Below are 27,336 nucleotides of genomic sequence, written 5' to 3'. Positions count from 1 at the left end.
ATTGTCAGTACAGAGGTCTATTATACCTCATATTCGTTCAGCTGGCTCTTCACGGAATGCATGGGTGACTTTGGAGCAGATGTATGCTGCTCGTAATGAGGCTCGGATCTCGTTTTTGAAAAGAGAGCTGGAAAATTAGAAAATGCATGAAGGAGATGATATGTCTAACCACTTGAACAAGCTGCAGGATTTGCGAGAGCAACTCATCAATGTGGATGAGATTATTCCTGAGACACAGCTTGTGTCCACCCACCATCTTGAACTCTTTGCCAAGATCTTACTTGGCTTTTCATACCTCTTTGAACCTCAGCATGAGGAATGCTGTTGAACCCGTTAAGTATCAGGAACTTGTTGCTCTCTTGCTACAAGAAGAGCAAATCAGGAAGAATATGAATATGAACACAAGTGCTGAACAAGCATTTACTATAGGTCAAAAAGGGAAAGGCAAATCTCAGCCAAAGAGTTCAAATCAGAATTCAGGTGATGGTGGTTCATCTCAGGAAACCAAGAAAGGTGATGGACAGCCCAAGAAGAAGGGCAAATGCCATTACTGTAAGAAGCCAAGTCACTACATCACAGAGTGTAGAAAGAGGATTGCCAAAGAGAAGGCAAAGGAATCTGGGATGTCTGTAAATGATGCCTCTAAAGCTCCTCCGGAGACTGCTTCTTTTGTTGAGGACAGGGATTACTGTTTCTACACATGCAGCTATGATGCCTCTTGGTCTTCACAGGCACTCAGTGTGACAGAGCATGCATGTACTTGGTATTTTGATAGTGGTGCTTCAAAGCATATCACATCTCGCAGGGATTTGTTTTGTCATGTAGGCTCTGCCCCTGTTGGCAAAACTGTTCAGTGTGCCAATAATGCTTCATATCCAGTTCGTGGCATTGGGGAGATTCAGCTCACAACCATTGATGGCTCTATTCTTCGCCTTACAGATGCCTTATATGTACCAGGGATAAAGAAGAATTTGTTGTCCATTTCTTCTTTAGCACACTGTGGTATGCAAGTCCACTTTGATGATGACAAATGCATGGTCAGAGACAAAGCTAATGCTTTGACCTTGATGCTTACTGGTACATTATGTCATGGACTTTATCAGTTGGATGCATTTCAGCCAGTGGATCAGTCTGCTTATAATGCATCTTACTCCAGCTATGGTTGATGCGGAGTTATGGCATGCTCGCATGGGGCACGTAAATTTTGGTAGTCTTATGCTTATGCAGCGACATAACATGTTCACAGACCTACCTCTTATGGAGAAGCCTCCAGATCACATTTGTGAAGGATGTATTTTGGGAAAAATGCATCGGTTTTCCTTCCCACGTGATCAGGCTCTACGAGCAACTGCAAAGTTGCAGCTTATACATAGTGATCTTTGTGGTCCCATGCAGACGAAGTCGTTAGGAGGTTGCTTCTATTTTGCTACATTTATTGATGACTTCTCTCGTATATGCTGGGTCTATCCGTTGACACAGAAATCACAGGTATATGATGCATTTTTGGCCTTTGTAGCACTTGCTGAAACAGAGTCAGGGTGCAAGGTTGACTCTCCGTTCTGACCGAGGAGGGGAATATATGTCACACATGTTGAATTCCTTTCTTGAGAGTAGAGGTATCAAACATCAGTATACTACTCCTTATACTCCACAGCAGAATGGGGTTGCAGAAAGGAAGAATCGGTCACTCATGGAGATGGCCAGATGTATGTTAAAGGCAAAGAAGCTACCACATATCTTTTGGGTGGAAGCTGTCATGTGTGCTTGTCATATTTTGAATCGATGTCCCACAAAGGCATTGGTTTCCATTACTCCTTTTGAGGCTTGGCATGGCCGCACGCCTTCGGTATCACATTTTCGTACTTTTGGGTGTCTTGCATATGCACACATACCCAAAGAGTTGAGGAGGAAGTTGGATGATAAAGCCACAAAATGCATTTTTGTTGGGTATAGCCGTGAGAGCAAGGGCTACCGGTTATATGACCCACTATCCAAGAAGATATTCACTAGTCGGGATGTGATTTTTGACGAGAAATCAGAAATATCCATGGCTGGTTATGATGCAAATCAGGCTGAAAATGATGTGTTTGAAGGTCTACTACCTATGGAGTTTCATTCCACAGTTGGTGATCCAACCCATGAGGGTACAGAACAGCTAGCTAATCATGAAGGTGGTGCAGAAATTCAGCAGCAAATTGAGCCAGAAGTTGAGCCAAATATGGGGCAGCAGGCACCACTGGTCAGACACATACCTAGATGGTATTTGAGGACATTACAGGACAGCCATCTAGAGGGTCCTCTTGCTGATCGTACTCATAGGGAGACAAGGACCAATGAGCATGCACACATCATGGATTTGAATATGGTTATGGCAGCCAGTTTACAGGATGATGATGAGCCTGATTCATTTGTGGATGCACGAGACAATGTGCATTGGAACAAAGCCATGCAGGATGAGCTTGATTCTATTAAAAGGAATCAAACATGGGTTTTGGTTGATCTGCCCAAAGGCAAGAAAGCCATTGGTACTAAGTGGGTCTATAAGTTGAAAAGACATGCAGATGGATCCATTGACAGGTACAAAGCCCGTCTAGTTGCAAAGGGCTATGCATAGAAGAAGGGCATTGATTATGAGGAGACATTTGCTCCTATATCCCGTATGTCGACACGTAGGTGTGTCATTGCATTGGCTGCACATCGTGGTTGGGTTGTTCACCAGTTGGACATCAAGACTGCTTTCCTACATGGGGACCTCGAGGAGGAAGTTTATGTATATCAGCCCATAGGTTTTGCAGAACATGGTCATGAAGGGAAAGTATGCAGGTTGAAAAAGGCCTTGTATGGTTTGAAACAAGCTCCACGAGCTTGGTATGCAAAGATAGATGCTTTCCTACTCACTCAAGGCTTTGTGAACAGTCCATCAGAAGCCACTTTGTATGTAAAGAAAGAAGAGAAAGATCTGTTGGTCATCAGTCTTTATGTAGATGATCTTTTGCTCATGGGATCAAATGATGACAAAATTGCAGCTTTTAAAGAGATACTGCAACAGACATTTGACATGTCTGATTTGGGGCTCGTACACTACTATTTGGGCATACAGTTTGTGCAGGATAACAGAGGCATTGGGTTGTTGCAATCTCGGTATGTTGCTAAACTTCTGGAGAAGTTTAAATTTCAGGATTGCAAGCCTATTAGCACTCCTATGGAGCCTGGGATGAAACTGTCACTACAAGATGACAGTATTTCTTTTGATGCCACTACATATGCTCAGGCTGTTGGGTGCCTTATTTATTTGTGTACTACACGGCCAGATATTCAGTATGCCGTATCTCAGTTGAGCAGATTCATGCACAGCCCTTGATTGTCACATTGGCAAGCTGTGAAGCGTGTATTCCGGTATTTGCAGGGTACCTTGTCTCTTGTATCCACTAGTGAAAATTGTTTCTTTCTTGGCTCTTCATGTATTTCTTGGCTAAGCAAGAAACAGACCACAGTGGCCACTTCGTCTTGTGAGGCAGAGTATAGAGCAGCCTACACTACTACCGTTGAGTGTGTTTGGCTGCGTCGTCTCATGACTGATATGGATATTTCAGTGGAGGAGCCTACACCTATCTATACTGATAGTCAGAGTGCCATTGCTGTGGCCAGGAATCCTGTGTTTCATGCTCGCACGAAACATATTGAGATTCACTATCATTTTGTTCGGGAGAGACTCCAGGCAGGTGATATCAGTCTGATCTATTGTCCTACAGATGAGAATGTGGCAGACATCTTCACCAAGGCATTACCACGTCCGAAATTCGAAGCATTCCGCACTGCTTTGAATTTGTTTCCTTTTGGTGGATGATGTACAGTGATCACATATCACTCCAGGGGGGTTTGTTGGGTTTTATGCTGTGTATGCACCCAGAGGAGTGCTAATGATCATCAGTAGATTACTGGGGCACTTTTTACTTCAGTTAGTGGAGGTTTTTTCCCCTCAGTTTTAGCTTAGTTTCACTTATAATAGTTTATAAGTGATTTGGTCCACCTGGCACACTTTATGGCCGGACCATGTGAACACATCTATTAGGTCACTTCATTATGTGGCTATTGTACTTCACTTTATTATAACTGAATACAAGAGGAGTCGTGTTCTCTCTCTCTGCCTCTCACGTTTCTGTTTGAAGTACCTCCAAACCCTAACCCTAACTGTTCAGCACCTTCAGATTTTATGTACATGCTTGGGCCTTGGTCAGCCCCATAGGGGTGACCTTCTAGTTCCTTTCTACATGCTCGTTGATGACTAGACTTATGAATGATGAGAATGACTTGATGGATTTGATGACCTATGACCGAAATGATAGCTTTTGCTTATATATGTGTTTGGGATGCAGTCAGTCAGCTACCAGGGGCTGTCGGCCTGCTGTGGACATGAACCAAGGGATAAAATCCCATTAAATTGTGCACTTAGCATAACATGGTGTCCACCATGTTGCCATATGCCTCTTCTGGCTGCTGCCGCCTTCTGCCTGAGCCTCCTGTTGGCTGCCGACTGCATAATGCAGGCTGCTGACAGGATACTCAGCCCCATGCTTATGCTGCTAATGTAGATGTTGTAGATGCTTCTGAAGATGATGATGATGATGATGTAATGCTGTGGCTGTTATGATGAGGATTATGATGCTGACTTAACTGCTAACTAATCAAGGATTAAGACTGTTCATGTGTTACATGCGGAAGCTCTGAGAGTCTTCTTTCAGCCCTAAACACCACTTAGAACATGCTGATGCAAAAACGCAGACAGAAGGGAGAGTAGAGAGAGAGAGATGCGCTGGAAATTCAGTATTTCATATGGTACAAAAGGTACATAATCCCATGCAACCAAGGCTGCCTTCTGGAAAAGGTAAACAAACCCTTATCCTAGTCTATGTCTAGACCCAACTCAACAAGGAGTTGAATCACTAAAACAATGAGCAAAACCTGCCTTTTATAGGCCTTGGACAGCCAGAGATCTGGCCGACTGGACCCAAACACAATAAATGCCAACTCCGACTTGCCTGATGCAGCCGACACAGTCTTTTCTTGTTCTCCATGCAGCCGACAGGTCCCTGAGTCCACTCCAGTCCATCCCTTGCCTAAACTTGCACTCCATGCTCCAAAACATTTGGTTCTAGTGAGTCTTTATCATGTTGCCTCTAGGATTAGCCCTTGAGATTAGCATGTACATGTGTGTGCACATGACATCCCCCTCTGCTAAACTTGATGACAAGATTCCAATCTGCTTCTTGGATGACTGTCATCAACCCATTCTATTGCCGAAGTCCCTCTGTCATCCTTCCAACTCTGGCAACCTTTTCACCGAATGCCCGGCCCGGTCCCCAAATCCACTCTAACTCTGAATAAGACTTATGCATCTGTTCCATCCAGTCCCCATTCCGTTCCTGCCTTGTCTTTGAACACCGTCTTGGTCTTCATTCCTGAGAAATGAGTCTGGCACTCTCACTCCACCCCTTGGAGGATCATCCTCCCTTGGAACCGTTGCCCGAAAGCCTTTCCTAGCTCACAGGACTGCCATCCCCTTTGGGCTTTGTGGAGCTCCACCAACCAACCTCATGGGAGCTTTTCCTCCCGGTCTTGTGTTCCTTGCCTTGGGCTTCATACCTGTGCACTTTCCTATACCTTGGACCTGTACACCTTCATATGGGACTGAATCAGTGTTTAGCCTTGCTGAGCCTGATGCTCTGATACCAATGTTACATGCAGAAGCTCTAAGAGTCTTCTTTCAGCCCTAAACACCATCTAGAACATGCTGATGCAAAACGCATACATAAGAGAGAGAGAGAGAGAGAGAGAGAGAGAGAGAGAGTTGGAAATTCAGTATTTCATATGGTACAAAAAGGTACATAATTCCTTGCAGCCATGGGCTTCCTTGAAAAGGTAGTAAAATACCTAAACAAACTCCTAGTTCTATGACCCAGCCAGCAACCAATGTTACATGCGGAAGCTCTGAAAGTCTTCTTTCAGCCCTAAACACCATCTAGAACATGCTGATGCAAAACGCATACATAAGGGAGAGAAATTCAGTATTTCATATGCTACAAAAAGGTACATAATTCCTTGCAGCCATGGGCTGCCTTGAAAAGGTAGTAAAATACCTAAACAAACTCCTAGCTCTATGACCCAGCCAGCAAGGGGCTGAATGATCAAAACGATGAGCAATTATGCCTATTTATAGGCCTGAAAGTGACCATGTAAACTGGCCGACTGCTGGTCGACTAGCTCTTGGACATAAATAATCATATGCTGCAGCTGATTGGATCCTCCACTTCTGTGTACTGGCCGACAGCACCCATGTCCTCTACTGGTCCACTCTCCTTGCCAAAAGAGCAACCAATGCTCCGATTCTGTGTCTCTAGTGAGTCTTTATCATGTTGCCTCCATGATTAGCCCTAAGATTAGCATGTACATGTATGTGCACATGACATCCCCCTCTGCTAAACTTGATGACAAGATTCCAATCTGCTTCTTGGATGACTGTCATCATCCCATTCCATTTCCGAAGTCCCTCTGTCATCCTTTCAGCTCTGGCAACCTTTTCATTGAATGCTCGGCCCGGTCCCAAATCCACTCTAACTCTGAATAAGATCTATGCCTCTGTTCCATTCAGTCCCCATTCCGTTCTTGCCCTGTCTTTGAACACCGTCTTGGTCTTCATTCCTGAGAAATGAGTTTGGCACTCTCACTCCACCCCTTGGAGGATCATCCTCCCTTGGAACCATTGCCCGAAAGCCGCTCACAGGACTGCCATCCCCTTTGGGCTTTGTGGAACACCACCAACCACCCTCCTGGGAGTTCTTCCCGGTCTTGTGTTCCTTGCCTTGGGCCTCGTACGTGTGCACTTTCCTGTACCTTGGACCTGTACACCTTCATATGGGACTGAATCATTGTTTAGCCTTGCTGAGCCTGATGCTCTGATACCAATGTTACATGCGGAAGCTCTGAGAGTCTTCTTTCAGCCCTAAACACCACTTAGAACATGCTGATGCAAAAACGCAGACAGAAGGGAGAGTAGAGAGAGAGAGGGACTGGAAATTCAATATTTCATATGGTACAAAAGGTACATAATCCCTTGCAGCCATGGGCTGCCTTTTGGAAAAGGTAAACAAACCCTAATCCTAGTCTAGACCCAACTCAACAAGGAGTTAAATCACTAAAACAATGAGCAAAACCTGCCTTTTATAGGCCTTGGACAGCCAGAGATCTGGCCGACTGCTGGTCGGCCAGCCGACTGGACCCAAACACAATAATGCCAACTCCGACTTGCCTGATACAGCCGACGCAGCCGACAGGTCCCTGAGTCCACTCCAGGCCATCCCTTGCCTAAACTTGCACTCCATGCTCCAAAACATCTGGTTCTAGTGAGTCTTTATCATGTTGCCTCCAGGATTAGCCCCTGAGATTAGCATGTACATGTGTGCACATGACATCATGCACAAGATTAGCCATGGCATGGGTGTGCACGTGACATCGACCTATGTTCTCACCAAAAACCTTGTGACAGTTTTGTTTTTAACGGCCAAAAAAAGCCGTGTGAAATGAAGCATGTGTGTCAAAAGCAAATGTGAAAATGTGAAGAAACTTGATGAATCAACATGTTGAAAGAAAAACAAATAAGAGTGGCTCGTAAAAGATAAACCTATGAGCAAGTGTTAAAAGGTTCATCTCCCTCTGACCCTCACCATCCATTTGCTATCGCCAAAAATGTAAGGGAGCCCCATTGTGAGGGTGGTCAAAGTTCTGGGGAAGGTCCAGATCTCGCACCAAGAAGGAGTGTTAGAAAATGTCGCGATGGACATCATGTGTTTGAGGGAGAGCAGGGACCTTGTATTTGGTTGCGCATGTAACCGCTCCCTACAGGAGGCCTGACAAATCGGAAGATAAAATACACATATTTTAGATCACTTTAACTAATTCAAACAATGGACAACACTTGCAACATTAGAACTAAAAATAACAAAGAACACTTGACACCATCACTGGGGCCGGGCCCCCTCTCAATACTGTTGTATTTCTTGGAGTATTTATATGTACAAGTGTTCACGGGCCCTAGGCCAGATTTCTCCATAACAAGAAGTGAGTAGAATTGGTAAACAATAAGATTTTGTTGGTGAAGAATCAATTGTCGGAGTAGACCCACCTTCACTAGGTGAACACCTACCCTCATTGGTCTTCCGGGACCGTGCACCAATAGGCACGCCCGTACTAACGCCTGGCAAGGTGAAACACCGCCAAGGGAGCAATACCTGGTGCTCCCGAATCAGCTTTGCTCCCAATTTTTCTCATACCCCAAATGACCTTCACTGGCTCCTCCAAAATGTGAGGGCGCTGTCAGGGTAATCATGGGAAAAAGTCACCGTCCTGATGACCTTACTTAATAAAGGCAATAGGATGTGATATTTTTACCTTGACAAGACTTGTACAAACAACATTTAATTTTATTAATTACTGAATCTGAAATTACAAAGATAAATACTTCACAAATATTCAAATTCAATTCTCAGGAGAGAAGTTCATCCCCTTTTTATTGCACTCCCAAACTGTAGGCACATGCCCGGACACATGGACAAGATGATGGACACATGGAAATAGGGTCCCTAAAGTTGGAATTGGAAAAAGCACTCGTCTGGGTCAAAAAGCAAAAAAAAGCAAAAGTCAAACTTTGTTGACCAAAAAGCTGAGGGCACCGTTGGAAAGAGCTCGTTGAACTGAGTCAAAAAGCTATAAGCCGCTTTTTCAAAAAGCAGCTCCAGGGCCAAAAAGCAAGGCCGTGAAGTTAAAACCAAGAACTTTGCTTATTATTAAAATAAAAGCAAAAGCCAAGTGGTAAAAACAAAAGCAAAGCATGGTAAAAGCAGGCCTCCCCTCAAGTATTTAAAGAACCAAGCACCCTCTTGGTGGAGCATTGAAGAAATCTTGGAGACTCATAGAAGAAACACGTGGAGAACTCCTTGGGAAAAGCAAGAACATCATCAACCCTCTTGTGTGCTATTTCTACAACCTTTTGCAACACCAACCACCACCTCTCCACCCCCTGTGAAGAAGCGCCGCTGCCCAGAGCTGCTTGCCGCCGCCTAGGGCTATTTTCACCAGCGTTGCCGCCTGCCACCGCCGCCGGCATCTCCGCCGCTTCAAAAATAGAGTTTCGGCCTCCTGTTTGCTAGACTTTCTGTCACATGTTGGTAGCTTCGGTTTGAAGAACCGCCACCTCTAGTAGTGAAAGGATTGGATTGGGAAGAAGGAGCTTTTTGTGGATACTTGAGAACATCAGTTGGATTCTTTTGATATCAGTACTGGCCGGGTGTAAGCCTTTTGTGGGTCATCCTCGTGGTGAACTCAGCATCAACTATCTTGTGCCTCGATAACGACCTCGACCCGATCTCGACATCAACACCTTTGTTTGATATTGTATTCATTTGTTGTATTGATCCTCGCTTGGAAAAGCCCGTGGATTGTTCTTGAAATAAATTCTTGAAGAGGGGGCGAGGCCTATTCCCCGCTCAGTGTGGTGTACCGTGTAAATCCCCTATTTCCATCTTGCTCTCCCCTTCTCTCTCTCTCTATCTCTCGTACACGTGGTTGCATCTGTCACTACACGCTCCGTTGGGGGCTTACAGTGGTATCAGAGCAAGATTTCTCTTGAAGAAATCTTTTCTGGGGTGACAATCATGTCGAGAGTTGAGGGAGACCAAGGGCCTCAAGAGGGAATAACTTTGAAGACAACCCAGGACATCCAGAAGGGATCCAAGGCCGCCAGTCTATCTCTCATGAGATCGCAGTCATGACATCAGCTAAATATCGAGAATTTCAAAAGTTCAAAAGGTATCTTCAAGATGAAGAGTTCCTAGCTTGGAGAGCCAAGAAGGAACAGGACTACAGAAGGGCTCAGATGTTCGAGGATTTCATCAAAGACCAGACCACCGAAGCCGAAGGTGTGGAAGCCGCTAAAGCATACTTACGAGGTAAAGGGGTTTCCTTTAGAGAAGAACCTAGAGGCTCCTGATCATGGAGGACAGAGAGAAGCTTCCCCCAGACCCGTTCTATCAAATATAGCTTCTTCCGATCAAGCAAGAGAGAAGAAGGCAAAGGAGCCTTCAATCGGCAAAGCAGACTTCAAGCCAGGAGAGAAAAGCGTAAAGTTTGATACCTTCTATGGAAAGCGGGACACTCGAAAAGCTCTATCCTTCATCAAACAGTTTGACACTGCCTTTGGAGGAGAGGACTTCTACGAAAAGTCCAAACTACGCACGGTTCGTATGCACTTGAAAGATGCTGCCTTGAATTGGTGGCTAAAGGTAGTCCAAGAAGGGACCGAGCCTACCTCATGGACTGATTTCAAAATCATGTTCAACAAGAAGTTCCTTCCTGCTACCTTTGAAGCAGATGTACAAAAGGAATGGGACGAGGTAAAGCAAAAAGCGGGAGAAAGTGTAGCAACATATCTTAATAACTTTTCAGTCGTCTCATTGAAGTTCACCTCGTATACTCCTATCCCACCATTGATGGAAATGCGAAAGTTTGTCAATGGATTGCAACCAAAGCTTTATCAAGCAGTCTATATGTTGGGACCTAAAACTTTGGAAGAAGCCCAAGATAAAGCTTTGCAAGCTGAAGCTCTACATATGCCTTGGATGGTGGATAAATCAAAGAATCACAATTGAGACTCATCTCAAAGGAAGAAGTTTAGAGACCGATCCCCATCAAGAATCGAGTCACAAGAAAAGAACAATAGGAGTGAGGACAAACCTCCACCCTTTCGAAGAAAATTGTCTCTTAAGCAACTCGAAGAATATACCAAAGAAGGGAAGTGTTTTCAATGTGGAAAGAAGGGACACTTAGCTGCAAATTGTCCCGACCTGACAGATCAAGAAGCTGAAGAGACTAGAAGATCATCATATTGACATCCTGCCATGAAGTTTTTGGAGCAGCTTTGTATCATGAAGGCTATGTAATAGATTATGACAGTTTTAGATGAGGATCTCTAGAGCTATAATGGAACATATTTTTGTGACTTTTTGTTATCAAGAAAGATTTAAGAGGGAGGGATTGTATCTCTAAGCCCTCTTCATTGTATATATAGAACTGGAATTGATCATTATTTTGCTTATAATGGTTATTTGGACATGCTCTAGTTTGGGTGGCAACGATGCCAGAAAACCCAAGGAGCAAGATTTGTATATGGGACGCAACGATGCTAGATATATTGGATTTCGCAGTCGGGCGGTCATTGCGACCAGATGACTGTATTGGATTTCGCAGTCAGGCGGTCATTGTGACCAGATGGCCCAGATGACTGTATTGGATTTCACAGTTGGGCGGTCAATGCGACCAGATGGCCCAGATGACTATTGATGAACTCTCGGGTGGTCCCAGTGGCCTTGAGGAAAAGTCTGAGCGGTCCTAGTGACCAGATGGCTCAACACGGTTTCGATGAAACCAGACAGGACAATCCATGAACAAGAGGATCAATATTTGTGCATTGCATACTGATGTATGTCTGAATTTCTTTGACTTTGTGTGCTGTTTTTGATGCGTGGACAATGCTTGGATTTATGGCATGTGATAGTCCATTGGGCTCCAGACTACCTGGCCAGTACCTGGAATACCCAGTAGACGCGAATGATGCATACTTGTTTGTTAACTAGCTTGTGTCTAGTTTTTGCAGAAGGTGAGTATACATTTATTTTCTAACCCCTGCTTCAGGCTATGAAGATCATGTAACATCAAGAACAAGGACATTGGTCAAAAAAAGGCATAAAGATGTTACCAAAGGAGCAGAAGACACCACATATATGAGGAAAGACCAGATGCACAAGAGCACTAGATGGGGCTAGTACCATATCTATGCCACAGTTGAGGACAACGGTGATATAAGAGGGAGGGAATGTAACTATTTGGTCCTCCATGCTCTTTACACACGATAGAACTCATGCCCGGACACATGGACAGGATGATGGACACATGGAAACAAGGTCCCTAAAGTTGGAATTGGAAAAAGCACTCGTCTGGGTCAAAAAGTAAGAAAAAGCAAAAGTCAAACTTTGTTGACCAAAAAGCTGAGGGCACCATTGGAAAGAGGTCGTTGAACTGAGTCAAAAAGCTATAAGCCGCTTTTGCAAAAAGCAGCTCCAAGGCCAAAAAGCAAGGCCCGGAAGTTAAAACCAAGAACTTTACTTATTATTAAAATAAAAGCAAAAGCCAAGTGGTAAAAACAAAAGCGAAGCATGGTAAAAGCAAGCCTCCCCTCAAGTATTTAAAGAACCAAGCACCCTCTTGGTGGAGCATTGAAGAAATCTTGGAGACTCATAGAAGAAACACGTGGAGAACTCCTTGGGAAAAGAAAGAACATCATCAACCCTCTTGTGTGCTACTTCTACAACCTTTTGCAGCACCAACCACCACCTCTCCACCCCCTGTGAAGAAGCGCCGCCGCCTAGAGCTGCTTGCTGCCGCCTAGGGCTATTTTCACCAACGCCGCCGCCTGTCGCCGGCATCTCCGTTGCTCCAAAAACAGAGTTTCTGCCTCCTGTTTGCTAGACTTTCTGTCACATGTTGGTAGCTTCCGTTTGAAGAACCACCACCTCTAGTAGTGAAAGGATTGGATTGGGAAGAAGGAGCTTTTTGTGGATACTTGAGAACATCAATTGGATTCTTTTGATATCGGTACTAGCCCGGTGTAAGCCTTTTGTGGGTCATCCTCGTGGTGAGCTAGGCATCAACTATCTTGTGCCTCGACAAGACGACCTCGACCCGATCTCGACATCAACACCTTTGTTTGATATTGTATTCATTTGTTGTATTGATCTTGGCTTGGAAAAGCCCGTGGATTGTTCCTGAAATAAATTCCTGAAGAGGGGGCAGGGCCTGTTCTCTGCTCAATGTGGTGTACCGTGTAAATCCCCTATGTCCATCTTGCTCTCCCCTTCTCTCTCTCTCTCTATCTCTCGTACACGTGGTTACATCTGTCACTGCATGCTCCGTTGGGCTTACACTGATACAACAAGTACAATCAGGTAGAGTCAAGTTCAAGCTGGTACAACAGGTACAATCGAGTACAGTCAGGTACAAGTTGGTACAGCCGGGTATAGGGTGCTGGACAAAGGCGGGTACAAGCTAGTAGATAGAGGCGAGTACAACAAGTAGACAGAGGCGGATCCAGGCAGGCGGGTCCAGCTTCCAAGTAGGTACTTTCCATCAATCCCTCTAGGTACTTTCCATCAATCCCTCTCCCACCAACCATCCACGTGTGGAGAAAAGGAATTTCTTCATGCAATACTTGTTACATTATTATCATTAAACTTTAATAATGTTGGGCACCCACATTAAAGCAAATGTCCAGCCAATGTTTAAATATGTGTGAACACCCAACCTTATAAATATTAAGGTTGACATTACTTAAGGGATTTTACATTTGAAAAGGCCAAAAAGGAAGGCATAAATTTAGTCTATCTATCTCATAATTCACAAGGTGCTGCAGTTACTCAAGGGCCAGGACAGCCAAGGGAGAAGGTAACGCAAGGGTGAAGGATTGAATGTCAAGGGCCGAGATCTATCTCAGCCAAGAAGGTTCAGGTTCAGTCTTATATTTCAGATTTTGCATCATTCTAATAAAAGCAAATACACCATTCGTGGTGGGGGCCCTACAGAGGGTATTCGGGACCCGATACTGTGTCTTCTCTGCAGCCCTTTTAGATGAGATCATACACTACTCCAACCTGGGGGAAGTCCTCCTTATGGGGGACTTCAATGCACGGACACAGAGCCGATAGTGCGACATTTATGATTTCGAGCACCCCGAGGTGATGCACACACTGGACGTGGAGGACATGGTGTCAAAATACGCAGCGGAAATGATAACCAAACTTGAGACCACCAGAGCAAGTAGAGTGCAGAAAATAGACAGCACAAGAGAAGGAGAGAGATAGGCGTATAACTCTTCTCTATACACAAGATCCCGAGGAAAACTGAATGAATACAATGTGGGGGCAATGGGGCCTATTTATATGGCCCCATGAGTGCAGTCGGCCAGTAGATGGACAGCCGACTGGACCTGAAATGCCCACGACCTGAAAATACAGTAGTCGGCCAGCATATCAAAGTCGGCCATCACTCGTGTGCAGTCGACCAGCAGCAGCAGGGAGCAACTGGGACTGCTTGTGACCAGTCGACCAACATCTGGTACAGCCGACAGGTCCTACACTGCCTCCCACACCCTGGAAAAATAGGAAAAAATGGGAAAAAAATACGGGGAGTGAGGAAAAATGATAAAACACCTATACAGGGCGGGCACACCCACAACAGAGGCCCTGGTGTCTGATAAAGACAGGAGATGACTTCTAACACCCCCTCTCTCAGCTCCTAGCTGTGAAATCAACCCAAGGGAGCTGGAGTACCCCGCATGAGCGTAGCCTGAGGTAGAGACTTCGTAAAGAGGTCCGCCGTATTGTCCTCCGTCGAACAATAAAGTAGCAAGATGTCACTAGCCAAGATCTTCTCACGTACAAAGTGATACTGTATCTCTATGTGCTTGGTCCGGGCATGGAAGACCGGGTTCCGAGCAATAGCTATACAACTTTGGTTATCGCACTGGGGATGACTGTGGGCTCCTTTTGTGGAAACCCAATCTCGCCTAGCAGCCTCCGCAACCACACAACCTCGCAAGTAGCACCACAAGCAGCCCAGTACTCTGCCTCTGTCGAAGATAGGGCAATCGTTGGCTGCCTCTTACTGCTCCAAGAAACTGCTCCTGAGCCGAGGGTAAAACTGTAACCTGAAGTAGATCTCCTCGTGTCTGGATCTCCTCCCCAATCTGAGTCACTCCAACCTTGGAGTCTGACTCCATCCCCTCCTGTGTAAAAGAGTCCTAGATCCTTCATACTTTGCAGATACCGCAAGATCCGCAATCCTGCGTCCCAATGAGACTTCAATGGCGTCTGCATAAAAGAGCTCAACAGCTCCACGGAGAAGCTCAAGTCCAATCTGGTGTTCAGCAACCAGATCAATGAACCAACCAACTTCCGATACTGCGAGGCATCAACTGGCTCACAAGGATCATTAACGGTTAACTTTGTGTTTGGGTCCATCGGCGAAGTAATAGGCTTGCAGTTCTCCATCCCAAAGGCCTCAAGCAACTCATGAACATACCATTGCTGAGAGACAAAAAACCCCCTTTGGGTCTACCAGATCTCCAATCCCAAAAAGAAGTGGAGTAAGCCTAAGTTGGTCATCTCAAACTCCTTTGACAAGGCAGCCTTCGTTACGCTAATGTGCTCCACATGACCGCCGGTGAGAATGAGATCATCCACATAAAGGATGATAGTCGTAACCATGCCGCGTTCCCGAAAGAGATACAGGTTAGGATCTGCAACCGATCTCTGAAATCCAGTCCGAACAAAGAAGGAATCAATCTTCTGATTCCAAGCCTTGGGAGCCTGCTTAAGACCATACAAGGTCTTACGTAACCTGTAAACCATCCCTTCTGATCCTGGAACAACAAAGCTTGGAGGCTGTTCAACATACACCTCCTCCTGTAGGTCACCATTAAGGAACACAGATTTTACATCCATTTGATACACGGGCCACCTCTGAGAAGAAGCAAGGGCAAGAACGGTCCGAATTGTGGACATCCGTGCTGTCAGTGCAAAGGTATCCTCGTAGTCGATGCATGGCTGCTGAGCATAACCTTTAGCTGTCCACCGACCCATCTGACGCATATTTGGTCTTAAAGACCCATTTGATACCAATGACTGACCGTTTCGATGGCATCGGTACCAACTCCCATGTGTTGGTCTTCTCGATGGCATCAAGTTCCACCTGCATGGCTTTCCTCCAAGTATCTTGTGATAGGGCTTCCTTGACGGAAGTGGGCTCCTTGTCTCGCATAATACGAGACATCAGAGCATAGTTTACCTGAAGAAGCTCCGCTGTATTGCTTTTGTCTCGGACTCTGTGTGATCTTCAAGGGCCGTCCTCTGTGGTCCACTCGGAGAGTAACTCCGTGACACCTGACTCCCGAAGGGTGTCTAACAACCACCTAGGTACTTGAACAGATCGTGTAGCCTCCTGCTGTTGCGGGGGCTCTACTCCAGTTGCGGGTTCAACCTCCTGTGTTGATTGAGGGTGAACAACTGGAGCAATGGTCTGGGAATCTTCAGTAGACTCCTCTGGATCTCCAAGAAGTGGCGGCTCCTCGACAGTGGATACTGGAACATGCTCATCAAAGACCACATCCCGGCTGACAACAATCTCATTCCTGTCTGGAACATACAATCTGTATCCCTTGGAAAGAGAATTATACCCCACGAATATAAGCTTGCGGGACTTGGAGTCAAGCTTCCCCCTCTGCTTCTTCGAAATATGTACATATGCATCACTCCCAAAAGCACGGAAGTGCGAGACATCAGGTTTCCTGCCAAAGTATGCCTCAAACGGAGTCATATTAGGTACTGAAGTCATTGGGGACCGGTTGAGGGTATGGACAGCCGTTGCCACAGCCTCTCCCCAAAGTGGACGAGGAAGATCATGATGCTCCAGCATGGTCCTCGCCATCTCCACCACAGTCCTGTTTTTGCGTTCTACAACTCCATTCTCTGAAGGCGATCCGGTATTGGCCAGTTCCCTCTTGATGCCATGGTCTGCACAAAATCTGAGAAATACAGTCGAGGAGAATTCACCCCCTTTGTCAGCCTTGAGAGTCTTTACCTGCAATCCAGACTCTTTCTCCACCATCACGTGCCAATCCTTGAACCGTGCAAAAGCTTGGTCCTTCTGTGAAAGAAGGTAGACCCACGTGAATCTGGTACAGTCATCAACAAGCAGCATAAAATAGAGAGATCCTCCCAATGATGGTGTCTGCTGAGGTCCACACAAGTCAGTGTGAATCAACTCCAATGGTTTCGAAGCCCGCCTGGAAGCCTGCTTCGGAAAGGATTCCCTGTGTTGCTTACCACGTATGCAAGAACTGCAACGTCCTTGCCTACTGCCAACATCTGGCAAGCCAACCACCATCTGGTCTCGGAAAGCTCGCCGCAGTGCGTCCACATTTAAGTGGCCAAAACAAAACTGCCACAGATCTCCGACCTGAGAATCTGTCAACAAGGAGAGTGCAGAGAGCTTGTAGATACCATTCTCCACACCGCCTTCCCAAACAACCTAGCCAGTCTCACGGTCCCGTAGAGCAACTGAATGCTCCTCAAATTCCACCCGAAAGCCAGTCTTGCATACTTCATACTTTGACAGAAGATGAAAACCCAGAGCAGGGACGTAAAGAACACGGGAAGCATGCTTGTCCCCCTTGCCGTCGGGAATAATCTCCATCCGGCCCTCACTGTGTATCGGAATAGTGGAGTTGTCGCCAATAAAAATGCGACCTGACTACCGTTTCAGATCCAAAAAGAAGTCACGGGACGGAGTCATGTGCTTGGAAGCACCACTATCAAGAATCCATTCCCGGGTATCCTTCGCGGTGAAGCCAACTGCCTCCTCGCTCGAAGACGATGAAGCATCGGAGTCCATCATCTCTAAGTGCACAAATGCAGGAGTCTTTGCAGCTGAGGTTGAAGAATCAGCACTCTTCCCAGTCCGCTTAGGACACTTCCTCCAATAGTGGCCTTTCTCGCCACAATCATTGCAGGATCGTTCGGCCTTCAGCTTCTCTCGTTCTGTGTCGGGCTTCTTATCAGAAGACTTCTCCGGTGAAGCCTTCCCTTTACCCTTGCTGTTATTCCAGCCTTTCGACCGTTGGCCAGTTAAGGCCTCCGAACCTCCGCTGTGAGGAGGGTTCGTGAAACGTTCCTCCTGGTCCAAGACCATGGGCACAAGCTTCTCCCAAGTAATGGTGCTGAGCCTGCCACTCGTAATCAAAGAGGAGTAGAAAGCGGAATACTGAGCAGGCAAGTGGGACAGTAAAGTAATGGCCATGTCTTCAGATGATATCTCCTTCCCAGCCTGGAGGACTTCCTGCTGATGAAGAGCGTGCAGCTTGTTAATGTACTCCCGCATCGTCGATGACATTGCAGGGTTCATAACCCGCATCTGCACTTCCAAGGAGATCCTCTTCATGGGTGATACCTTGTTATAAAGAGAAGCCAAGTGCTGCCATATGCCTCTGGCCAGCGTCATGTGCTTTACGTGATTGATTACTTGTGGTGTGCAATTGAGGAAAATAAATGACCGGACCCTGGCGTTGACACGATCCCACATCTGTGCCTGTGCCTCTCGGTCCTTCTTCATCGACAGTAACTCCCCTTCCTCTGCTTCCGGCCTTGGAACCTCGATAACGATGAAATCAGCAAGGTCATATGACTCCAACACAGACTACATCATCACCTTCTAGATGCCGTAATTGTTCCCGTCCAACCGACGGTCTACTGGGAACGTGGGGAGAGTCGTTATCTTCACATGCTTCTCAGCCATCTCTAACAAATCTGCCATCGTGGGGATGTAACTGAAAAGGGTGGGTGGGTGGGAAAAAAAAACTCTAAACCTGCAAGTGGCTGTCCAGCACTTTAGCCCGCCTTCCTCTTGCAGCTTCTCTTCCCGAACAGTCCAAACAGTCCACCAATCAGCAACGTAACTATGCTCCTCTTGCTCAGAAAACTCCCAAGATCTATCAAGAGCCTAGGGCTCTGATACCATGTCAAAATACGTAGCGGAAATGATAACCAAACTTGAGACCACAAGAGCAAGTAGAGTGCAGAAAATAGACAGCACAAGAGGAGGAGAGAGAGAGGCGTATAACACTTCTCTATACACAAGATCTCGAGGAAAACTGAATGAATACAATGTGGGGGCAATGGGGCCTAGTTATATGGCCCCATGAGTGCAGTCGGCCAGCAGCAGGGAGCAACTGGGACTGCCTGTGACCAGTCGGCCAGCATCTGGTACAGCCGACAGGTCCTACACTGCCTCCCACACCCTGGAAAAATAGGGAAAAATGGGGAAAAAATACGGGGAGTGAGGAAAAATGATAAAACACCTATACAGGGCGGGCACACCCACAACAGAGGCCCTGGTGTCTGATAAAGACAGGAGATGACTTCTAACACATGGGAGCTTGCAGGGTGTCAGAGGACATGGGGCCGGATAACACCAGATATGGTCATCACTTACTTGAGCTGGGAGCGCGACACCATCTCGTTATTTATAACGGGATGAGACAGTGGCAGGATTCAGGAGCACTGACATGCTTTCCACGATCACGGGGGGTAGCACAATGGACTACATCATGGGGTCCATGGAGACCACACAGGCAGTGACATCTTTCACCATCCCCCCTTGTCCTATTGGTGCAGATCACATGTACCTCTTACTGTCACTGGTGAGCTCCACACCAGCACCCACACAGCCCACATAGGCATCGCATACAACTTTCTACTTCACCCATGACTTGGCAGACATATATGAGCATCATGTATATGACGGGCTATTCCAGATGGATCCCCTGTCACCTCTAGACACACTCACCACCCAGCTGTCATCTCTACTACATACGGCCGCCACCCGCAGCTTCCCCCATCATACACACATTGCACACACAGATAGATCTGGGAGCATGCCCCAGAATCGGTGGTATGATGTTGAGTGCAGAGAGCTATATAGACACCTCAGTGCCCAGAGAGCACTGGGGACCATTACCCAGAGATAGGCGAGCCGACAGATGAGGATCCTCACACGCCGTAAGAGGCGTGCATATGAGGAGGCACAGTACTGGGATATATACCACCTACTCATGAGCAGAGATGCAGCCACTGCATGGTGCAGGATGAGAGAGCCTCGCCGTCGTACCCCGATTGAGGATCCACACACATGGCACACATATGCAAAGACCCTCTACCATATCCCTCAGCAGCCGCCCATACCACAGCCATAGGAATCCCGCCCTACCACCTCTACCTTCTTTACCGCCTTGATGGTAGAGAGAGCTATCCGCCGGTTACAGCATGGGAGATCGACTGATCACATAGGTATACAGAGTGAGCATCTTATTTATGCAGCTGACACACTGGGACCCTTTGTTGCTCACCTCTTTAATAGGGCACTAGTGGAGGGCCTACCAGCTGAGTGGACTATGCACACCATCATGCCTCTCCACAAAGCGGGAGACATGCTAGACCCCAGCAACTACAGGACTATCATGATTGGTCATACATTGGCCAAACTTTATGGCGTAGTGCTTGAGGCAGAGTTGAGCTCATATGCAGAGAAGGAGGGACTGCGAGCACCAGGGCAGGCTGGATTCCGACGAGCTTTCTCCACTACTGACCATATATTCACTCAGAGATGTCTGATTGACTAGGCTAGGGCGCGGGAGAAGAGATTATACTGCTGCTTTGTGGATTTCCGCAAAGCATTTGACACGGTGCCACGAGAGAGACTCTTCCAGCGCCTACAGTCATTGGGGATCCCATTAGAGATGGTTTGGGGCATCTATGCTTTATATGAGCAGGTCTTCGGGCGCATACGATGCCCCGGGGGGCTATCTGATGTTATTGCTAGCACCATAGGTGTGAAGCAAGGATGCCCACTCTCTCCTACACTATTTGGGCTATACATCAATGAGGTGGCTGACTTCATTGGTCATGGTGGTGGGGACGGGGTAGACATCTCAGGTACCACAGTCCACATTATGCTATATGCAGATGATATTATTCTGGTCTCTGAGTTGCGGATGGGACTACAGCACCATCTCCATGCACTCGATGACTTCTGCACACAAAGGGGGCTTACAGTGAACCTTGGGAAAACCAAGGCCATGATTTTCCACACTTCAGGGCTGGTTCGACGACAAGCCATCTTCACACTATAGCAGGAGGACAGGTAGAGGTGGTAGACTCATATGTGTACCTGGGGATTACATTTACGACTCCGCCAAGAAGATTTACTATGGCACAGGCAGCCAGGGATAGACTCACACGAGGGTATGCAGCTCTGGCCATGCTAGAGAGACAGTGTCACCAGGCACACTTCCAGGAGCCCCGCACGAAGGGGTGGTTGTTTGACACACTAGTCACCCCTGCTTTGATGTATGCTGCAGCAGTATGGGCACCTGGGCTCGCCACCTCCACATGATCTCAGATAGAGAGGCCTCAGATTCTCATGCTCTCACGGGTGATCCGCAGCAAACCCTCCGTCCCACATGACATTGTTCGGACGGAGTTTGCTGCACCTCCTATGCTAGTAGAGGCCCTCCAGACGATCTGCCTCATACGGAGGATCAGAGATATGCCATCAGATCGACTCTCACATAGAGCTTTTGAGGCGTCCAGGCAGCTTGCAGAGAGTGGAGATAGGAGATCATGGTATTCACAGATGATACAGTGGCTCACTCAGCATGGTCTTGACATAGATCACCTGCTACCTTTCCAGTATGATATACATGCACCACACATCCAGCTCTCTCACAGTGAGAGGAATAGAGTCCTTCGGCAGGATTTATGGCAGCGATACACTGAAGAGACTTGGATTACTCCTAGTCAGCCTCTACCGCCGAAGATGCTATACTAAAGAGATCATTTTATGCATATCTCAGCGGATGGATTCATACAGAGACCTGGATACATGGATGTGTACATCCCTCACAGTGCCCGAGTGGTGATTGGCCAGCTCAGAGTGTCATCACACCAACTTGAGATTGAGGCAGGTAGGGCAGCACGGATCCCCAGAGCAGAGAGGATATGCAGACTATGCCAGGAGGAGGTTGAGAGTGAGGAACATTATGTATGTAGATGCAGAGCATATAGTGTCATTAGAGAGAGATACACCACAATCTTCAGTGGACATCCCTCACTCCACCAGATCATGGAGACCAGCGCAGATTTGGCCAGTTCTTGCTAGACACAGCGCCACAGAGAGACACTGCTACGGACTCATACCATAGGGAGAGGTGGGCAACAGTTCCAGCTCATTGATTTCTTCCAGAGATCTATCCCAGTGCCTATCTTGACACAGGAGGGGGTTACACTTCAGCGCGCTGCGGACCTCTGAGCCAGACGGAGACTGAGAGCACCAAGCCACCAGACTCCCAGACTACATCAGAGGGAGATCACAGAGATACGGGCTCGACATCAGCACCATATCTAGGAGCGGCTAGCTCACTTACACTCACACCCGGAGATCATGCTCCAAGGTATTTTTGCCTCGCCATCGCCTATGTATCACATATTACACCCCCATTATGGTACTGGTTAGAGCTAGGCAGATCTGCATTGCATTCTTGTATACCCTGCGCATATAGGTTGCATACTGAGCCTCTAGTAGTAGTGCTCCATCCATCACACCCCCCCACTAGCTCAATACTTTCATAGTTTATTTCATGTTCATTGTGTCCTCTTTTTTTAGTACATCGAGAAGACATTGACAGTTGTACATTGATTTGTCTCATAGGTCGAGTTCGGCCTCTAGTAGACGTTAATACAGCTTTCTTTTTTTCTTTCTTTCTCTCTCTCTCTCTCTCTCTATTTTTCTGCACATCTATTTTCAGTTTTGTGCGTTATTCCCGTCATGAAACGTTTGCTGATTTCTGAGCATTGAAGTTACCGATCTCCCTTGAAGCTTCCACATGTTACAATGGTATCAGAGCCTACTTCAAGTGTAAAGATTCAGCAAGAAACCAGAAATTTTTTCTCGCTTGTGTGGTTGGTTTTCAGACTCCGGTGGACCACCCCTTCCGGAGTGACTCCTGTCCCTCGAAGGACGGTTGGTTTTCAGCCTCCGGAAGTCTCCCACACACACAGTGGATGGTCAGATTGCGCTCCGGAAAGGTAGTGCATTTTCCTGCTATGGCGAGCTACGACGGTGAGAGAGACCAAGAACCTTGGGACCGAAGTGCACCAAGTAGTCCAGCTAGGGCATTAGGCATGAGTGTACAAGAGATGTTCCAACAGATGATGCGAGTGATTGCAGACCAGAGTACCAAGTTGGAAGAGCAGAAGGCGTAGATACTGGCTCTGGAAGAGCTGATCTACACCTGCAACAACCAAAGCCAAATACTTCATCATGTTCCTCTTCACCCAATAACCATCTTCTTCATCTTCTCTCATGGTCCCCTTTTGGCCCGAGAGGGGGTGTGTGAAAATATGCCCAAAAATGGTATTTTACCCCAAAAAGGGGGGTTTTTTTTTGTATTTTTGTCTTGCTGCTGGCCGACAACTTTCTTTGGGCCGAGCAGCAGCTCAACAACATAAATAAGCAATCGCTTCATAATTCAGCAAAGGCACAAGATATAATCAACATAAATCGACTTCTGCTGCCGGCGCTTCCTCTGCACTGCAGGCAGATTGAATCATCATCATCGTTTTTCAGCAGCAGCCTTGTCGTCTTCTTCCTCTGCACACAGCAGCAGCAGCCCACGTTTCTGCATGCACCATTCTGCTGTTGGCTCTACCCTCTGCAGCAGCAGCAGCCCGGCAACCTCCTATGTTTCATCATCTTCAACTTCTGCGTTTTCTGCTCCTGTGCAGTCCTCTGGCAGCCGCCCAGCCCTGCACCTCTTAGGTACATCAGCACCCTCGTCATCAGAGTCTGCATCCATCAGGGTACAACAGCACCCTTGTCACTAGAGCCTGCACCACTGCATTTCTGCTGCCCACTACAGCTACTACATTGGAGAGCCACCGCTGTCCTCGACGCGAACCTTCGTCACCGACCATGCTTCAGCTCCGACCTTGTCTTTGCTGCTTCAACGGTCTAGTTCTCAGAGTCACCTCACAGTAGAGGGCCTCTTGTACTGGATTTCATTAACCATTATACATACACTTATTCATCCATTTCATGCTGTGTTGATTTGCTTTGATCTCTTGCACATTTGGTCCTTTCGTCCTTTTGCCCTCACATGCACGAGTGCAAGGACGGTTTCAAAACATCCACAAATTGGTCAACCTAATAAAGAGAAAAAACAACTTCAAAAGAGAAATTTCCTGTTGTTCATCTAATAAAGCTTTGATGCCAGGCATCAATTACATTCACCTCAACTCAAAGTTGAGTCTAATTTGTGGGGGTTTGGGTTTGGGTTTGGGTTTGCATTGGGGTTAATTCTTCTGCGATCCAGATCTTGATGTCTTTAGGTGCTTTTGATTGTTTGAGAATATGTCTGGTACAACAAGTGAGTATTGCATGATTGCCTTGTTGTGAAACTTTGGCATAAAAGTTATATCATTGGCACGGCTTTGGTTACTTGCTTATCTAAAATTCCATTTTCCTCTCCATCCATATGCCATCCATTAGGTAGACCAAAGCGTCCTCACCTTTGGGTTTCAAGTGCCGAGCTTGGTTCGTCCTCCAAGGTCACGACTCAATGTAGAGAGAGAGAGAGAGAGAGAGAGAGAGAGAGAGAGAGAGAGAGAGAGATACACACACACACACACACTCACAGGTACGTTCATCACACACACACACACACAGACGCATGAATATGCGGACACACATGCATGCATGCGGACACACATGCATATGCGTACATACATACGTGAATGCATACATACATACATACATACATAGCTATATGCATGTATGTATGTGCACGCGCGCGCGTGCACACACACACACACACACACAGCTAGGTGTTGGAATTCGAATTCATGCCCAGTGGTCACAGAAAATCTGCGCACTGGACCTGCCAAATTCTCATTTTTGTGTCAAGATTGGTTTCTCAATTCTAAAATTTCTGCAAAAATCCAGTGATGTTTGGTACATTTTGGTGTGATTCTAGGTCTGGAGCAATATTGATGCAGTTGGAAAGCAGCTCGTTTCTATGGCGTCTTCTCTTTCTGAGCTATCGGAAAGTCTTTACAAAGAGCAGGTGCCTTAAGTACCTTATGCCAAGTCTGTTGTTTGTTAGCTTAGATATTATTGTCATGTGTGTTGCATGAGTTTTGATAGTTCTTATCTTGTTGAAGGTTTTGAACTTGTTTCAAGCTGATTTGGAAGAGAAATCTACACCAAACACTGCTTGCCTTTCAAATGAGATGCCTCATCAAGGTAAGGAAACTGACATCCTGTCGCCGTCAGGAGATTTTCTACCTCTCAAAGTTATGCAGAGCTCTGGCCTGCCCGAGACCATTGTCGTGCCTGAAGATTTATCGTGTAAACCATCACGCCAAGCTGCCAAAACTGATCGCTATGTGCAGTTCAAGACCGCAAAACGAGGGCACGGCAGGAAGCTGGCTAAAAAAGTGAGCCAAATCAAAAGAGTGAAGGTCAAGGCTGCAGAACGTGCATGCAAAACGTGTGGTGTCAAGCAGGATAGGGATTGCTTTATCTGCACCCACTGCAATGCTGTTTATCACACCTATTGTGTAATGCCTACTTCAAGCAGTTTTCCTACAAGTGGGGGGTGGTGCTGCCCTGCATGTAGCCCAAGGCTTGGCAAGCAGGATCCTCGTTTTGCAGATCACCAAGCACTACCAAGACAGAGCAGTGATGAATCAGGTGAAACTGACAGGAAGCCTCGTAAGACCACAGTAAAAGAAGACGTTTGCAAGGCATGTGGAAAAGATGACGACCTTGTTCTTCTTTGTGACTCGTGTGATGCTGCATACCACATGAACTGTCTTATCCCGGCCATTGACAGAATCCCTGATGGTTTTTGGTACTGTCCTGTGTGCGCTGAAGCAAAGAAGAAACCTGTGGATCCTCAAGAGGCAGGCCAGGCTGATAGGGAGCACCATTGTGCTGTATGTGATCGTATTCGCAGAGATTCATCAGTTCTCGTTGAGGATGAATCCCTGGAAAACACTGCTGCTTGCACGGAGTCAAAAATCATGTCCTGAAAGCTGAAAATTGGATGTCGGTTTTGCGAACTGGGGAAACCCCTACTGAGGTTTATAAGAAAAGGAGGAAGGGCCTCTGAAGGTCCTAAACTAATAAATTATTTGGAAAGATTCTACGACTCAGTGCCCTCTCTTTTGTCCTTTACCACATGATATATCCTGTTGCATCACGAATTCTAATGTCACATTCTCTCTCCATTGCCAACCTTTTTTTTATCCGGATGGGCTACTCGAACATGTAGTGGAAGGGGAAACAGTTTAAAAAGGGTGAGAAGGGGTCTTTAAGAAGCAAAAAATGGAGAGAGAGAGATTGATTACGCTACCTCAAGAACCGTTCCTCAATCAAAGCAAGAGATTAAGTCATATCATGATGCTTGGGTTGTGAAAGGATGGAAAATCATAGAAAAGGTGACTAGAGCACAAAGTGCTACCAGTGTCCTCAAACAGAACACAATATAGAGTTAAGAGAGTTAGAAAAGAAGAGCAGGAAAAGGCATCCTTAAAGTCCATGCATTGATTGAAGTTACCAAGAACTAAAGAAGGAGAAATATCCTCCAAATGGCACTGGTGTCATCACCATAAGAAAATTAAGGATGAACCCAAGAGAGGACAAAAGCAGGGAACAAACCTAAGAGAACTTAAGATCCTAAAAGAAGCCTCCTTGAGATAACACAACCATATCAAGAAGAGGATAAGTCAAAAGAGCAGTGCCAAGGCGGTTAGAGAAGAGCTAGCCAATTGGAGAGACCAAAGGATACAAGGATGTACTTAATGAAGAGCTACAAAAAGCCAAATCATTTCCCATGGAAGAAAGCCAACCAATTGAGCTTCTACAAGAAAATTTGACATATGAGTAGAGAAGCTAGATGCAAGGCTACCAAAAAACAGCAAACCCAAGCAGGGATTCCCAGCCTTAAGGACACAAATCAATCAAGAAATAGGTGTTTTTAAAAGTCATCATAGCTATGAGGACATGGGTGCTAACCCATTGACCATATATGTTGATGAGTAGATACCCCCTGTCTAGGTCAATTTCTTAGCTTAAGTATCTTGAAAGAAAAAATTGAGAGCAAGTAAGCCAAGGAGCCCATAGTCAATAAAAGACAAAGGAGAGAAGAAGAAAGGTGAATATTTACCAGAGAAGCAAGTAGACAAAAAGGTCAAGATCTCCTAATCTAATCACTAGCACTTGTTGCCATATATATAATATAGGCAGTGATGTGTGTGAACACACTTAGGACCGCCGGGGCACTTTTTCCCTCCTTAGGAGGTTTTTTCCTCCGGCTTGTATATACGTCCATCATTCTAGGGCTAACTTATCTTCGTACATTGACACAATCTAATACACTGTGTGTTGTGTGCATTCTTGCTTCTTCTTCTCCAAGCTGTGTGCTTTCCTGCAACCCTAATTCCAACAATTGGTATCAGAGCAGGAATCGGCTCCCAGGGTTACGCCGCTAGCACCCTTCGACTCACGTTCTCCGATTGAGGTGAGCTTTCACAAGCGCTTTGCAGTCCCTATACTCTGAGG

At 46.4% G+C, this 27,336-nt stretch overlaps 1 protein-coding gene across 2 annotated transcripts in view; it reads left to right on the top strand.

The window, feature by feature from the left end:
- LOC147641872 (uncharacterized) overlaps window positions 1–25,928 on the top strand; it is a 49,674-nt gene extending 23,746 nt beyond the window's left edge. Inside the window, exons 3-5 of one of the 2 annotated variants that reach the window (XM_086800534.1) lie at window positions 24,746–24,835; window positions 24,933–25,014; window positions 25,164–25,346. In XM_086800534.1, coding sequence (XP_086656660.1) covers window positions 24,746–24,835; window positions 24,933–25,014; window positions 25,164–25,204 — 213 coding nt within the window. In that variant the 3' untranslated portion in view covers window positions 25,205–25,346. Of the gene's footprint in view, window positions 1–24,745; window positions 24,836–24,932 lie in introns of both variants that reach the window. The other variant, XM_086800525.1, reaches the window with a different exon arrangement.
- The last annotated feature ends 1,408 nt before the right edge of the window (window positions 25,929–27,336 follow it).

This window comes from Cibotium barometz, chromosome 1 (genome assembly GCF_041138505.1).
Source record: "Cibotium barometz isolate CiBa-2024 chromosome 1, ASM4113850v1, whole genome shotgun sequence".
Lineage (NCBI taxonomy): Eukaryota > Viridiplantae > Streptophyta > Polypodiopsida > Cyatheales > Cibotiaceae > Cibotium > Cibotium barometz.
The sequence above is the reverse complement of the archived record's forward strand: the minus strand, read 5'-3'. Positions and strand labels throughout refer to the sequence as shown.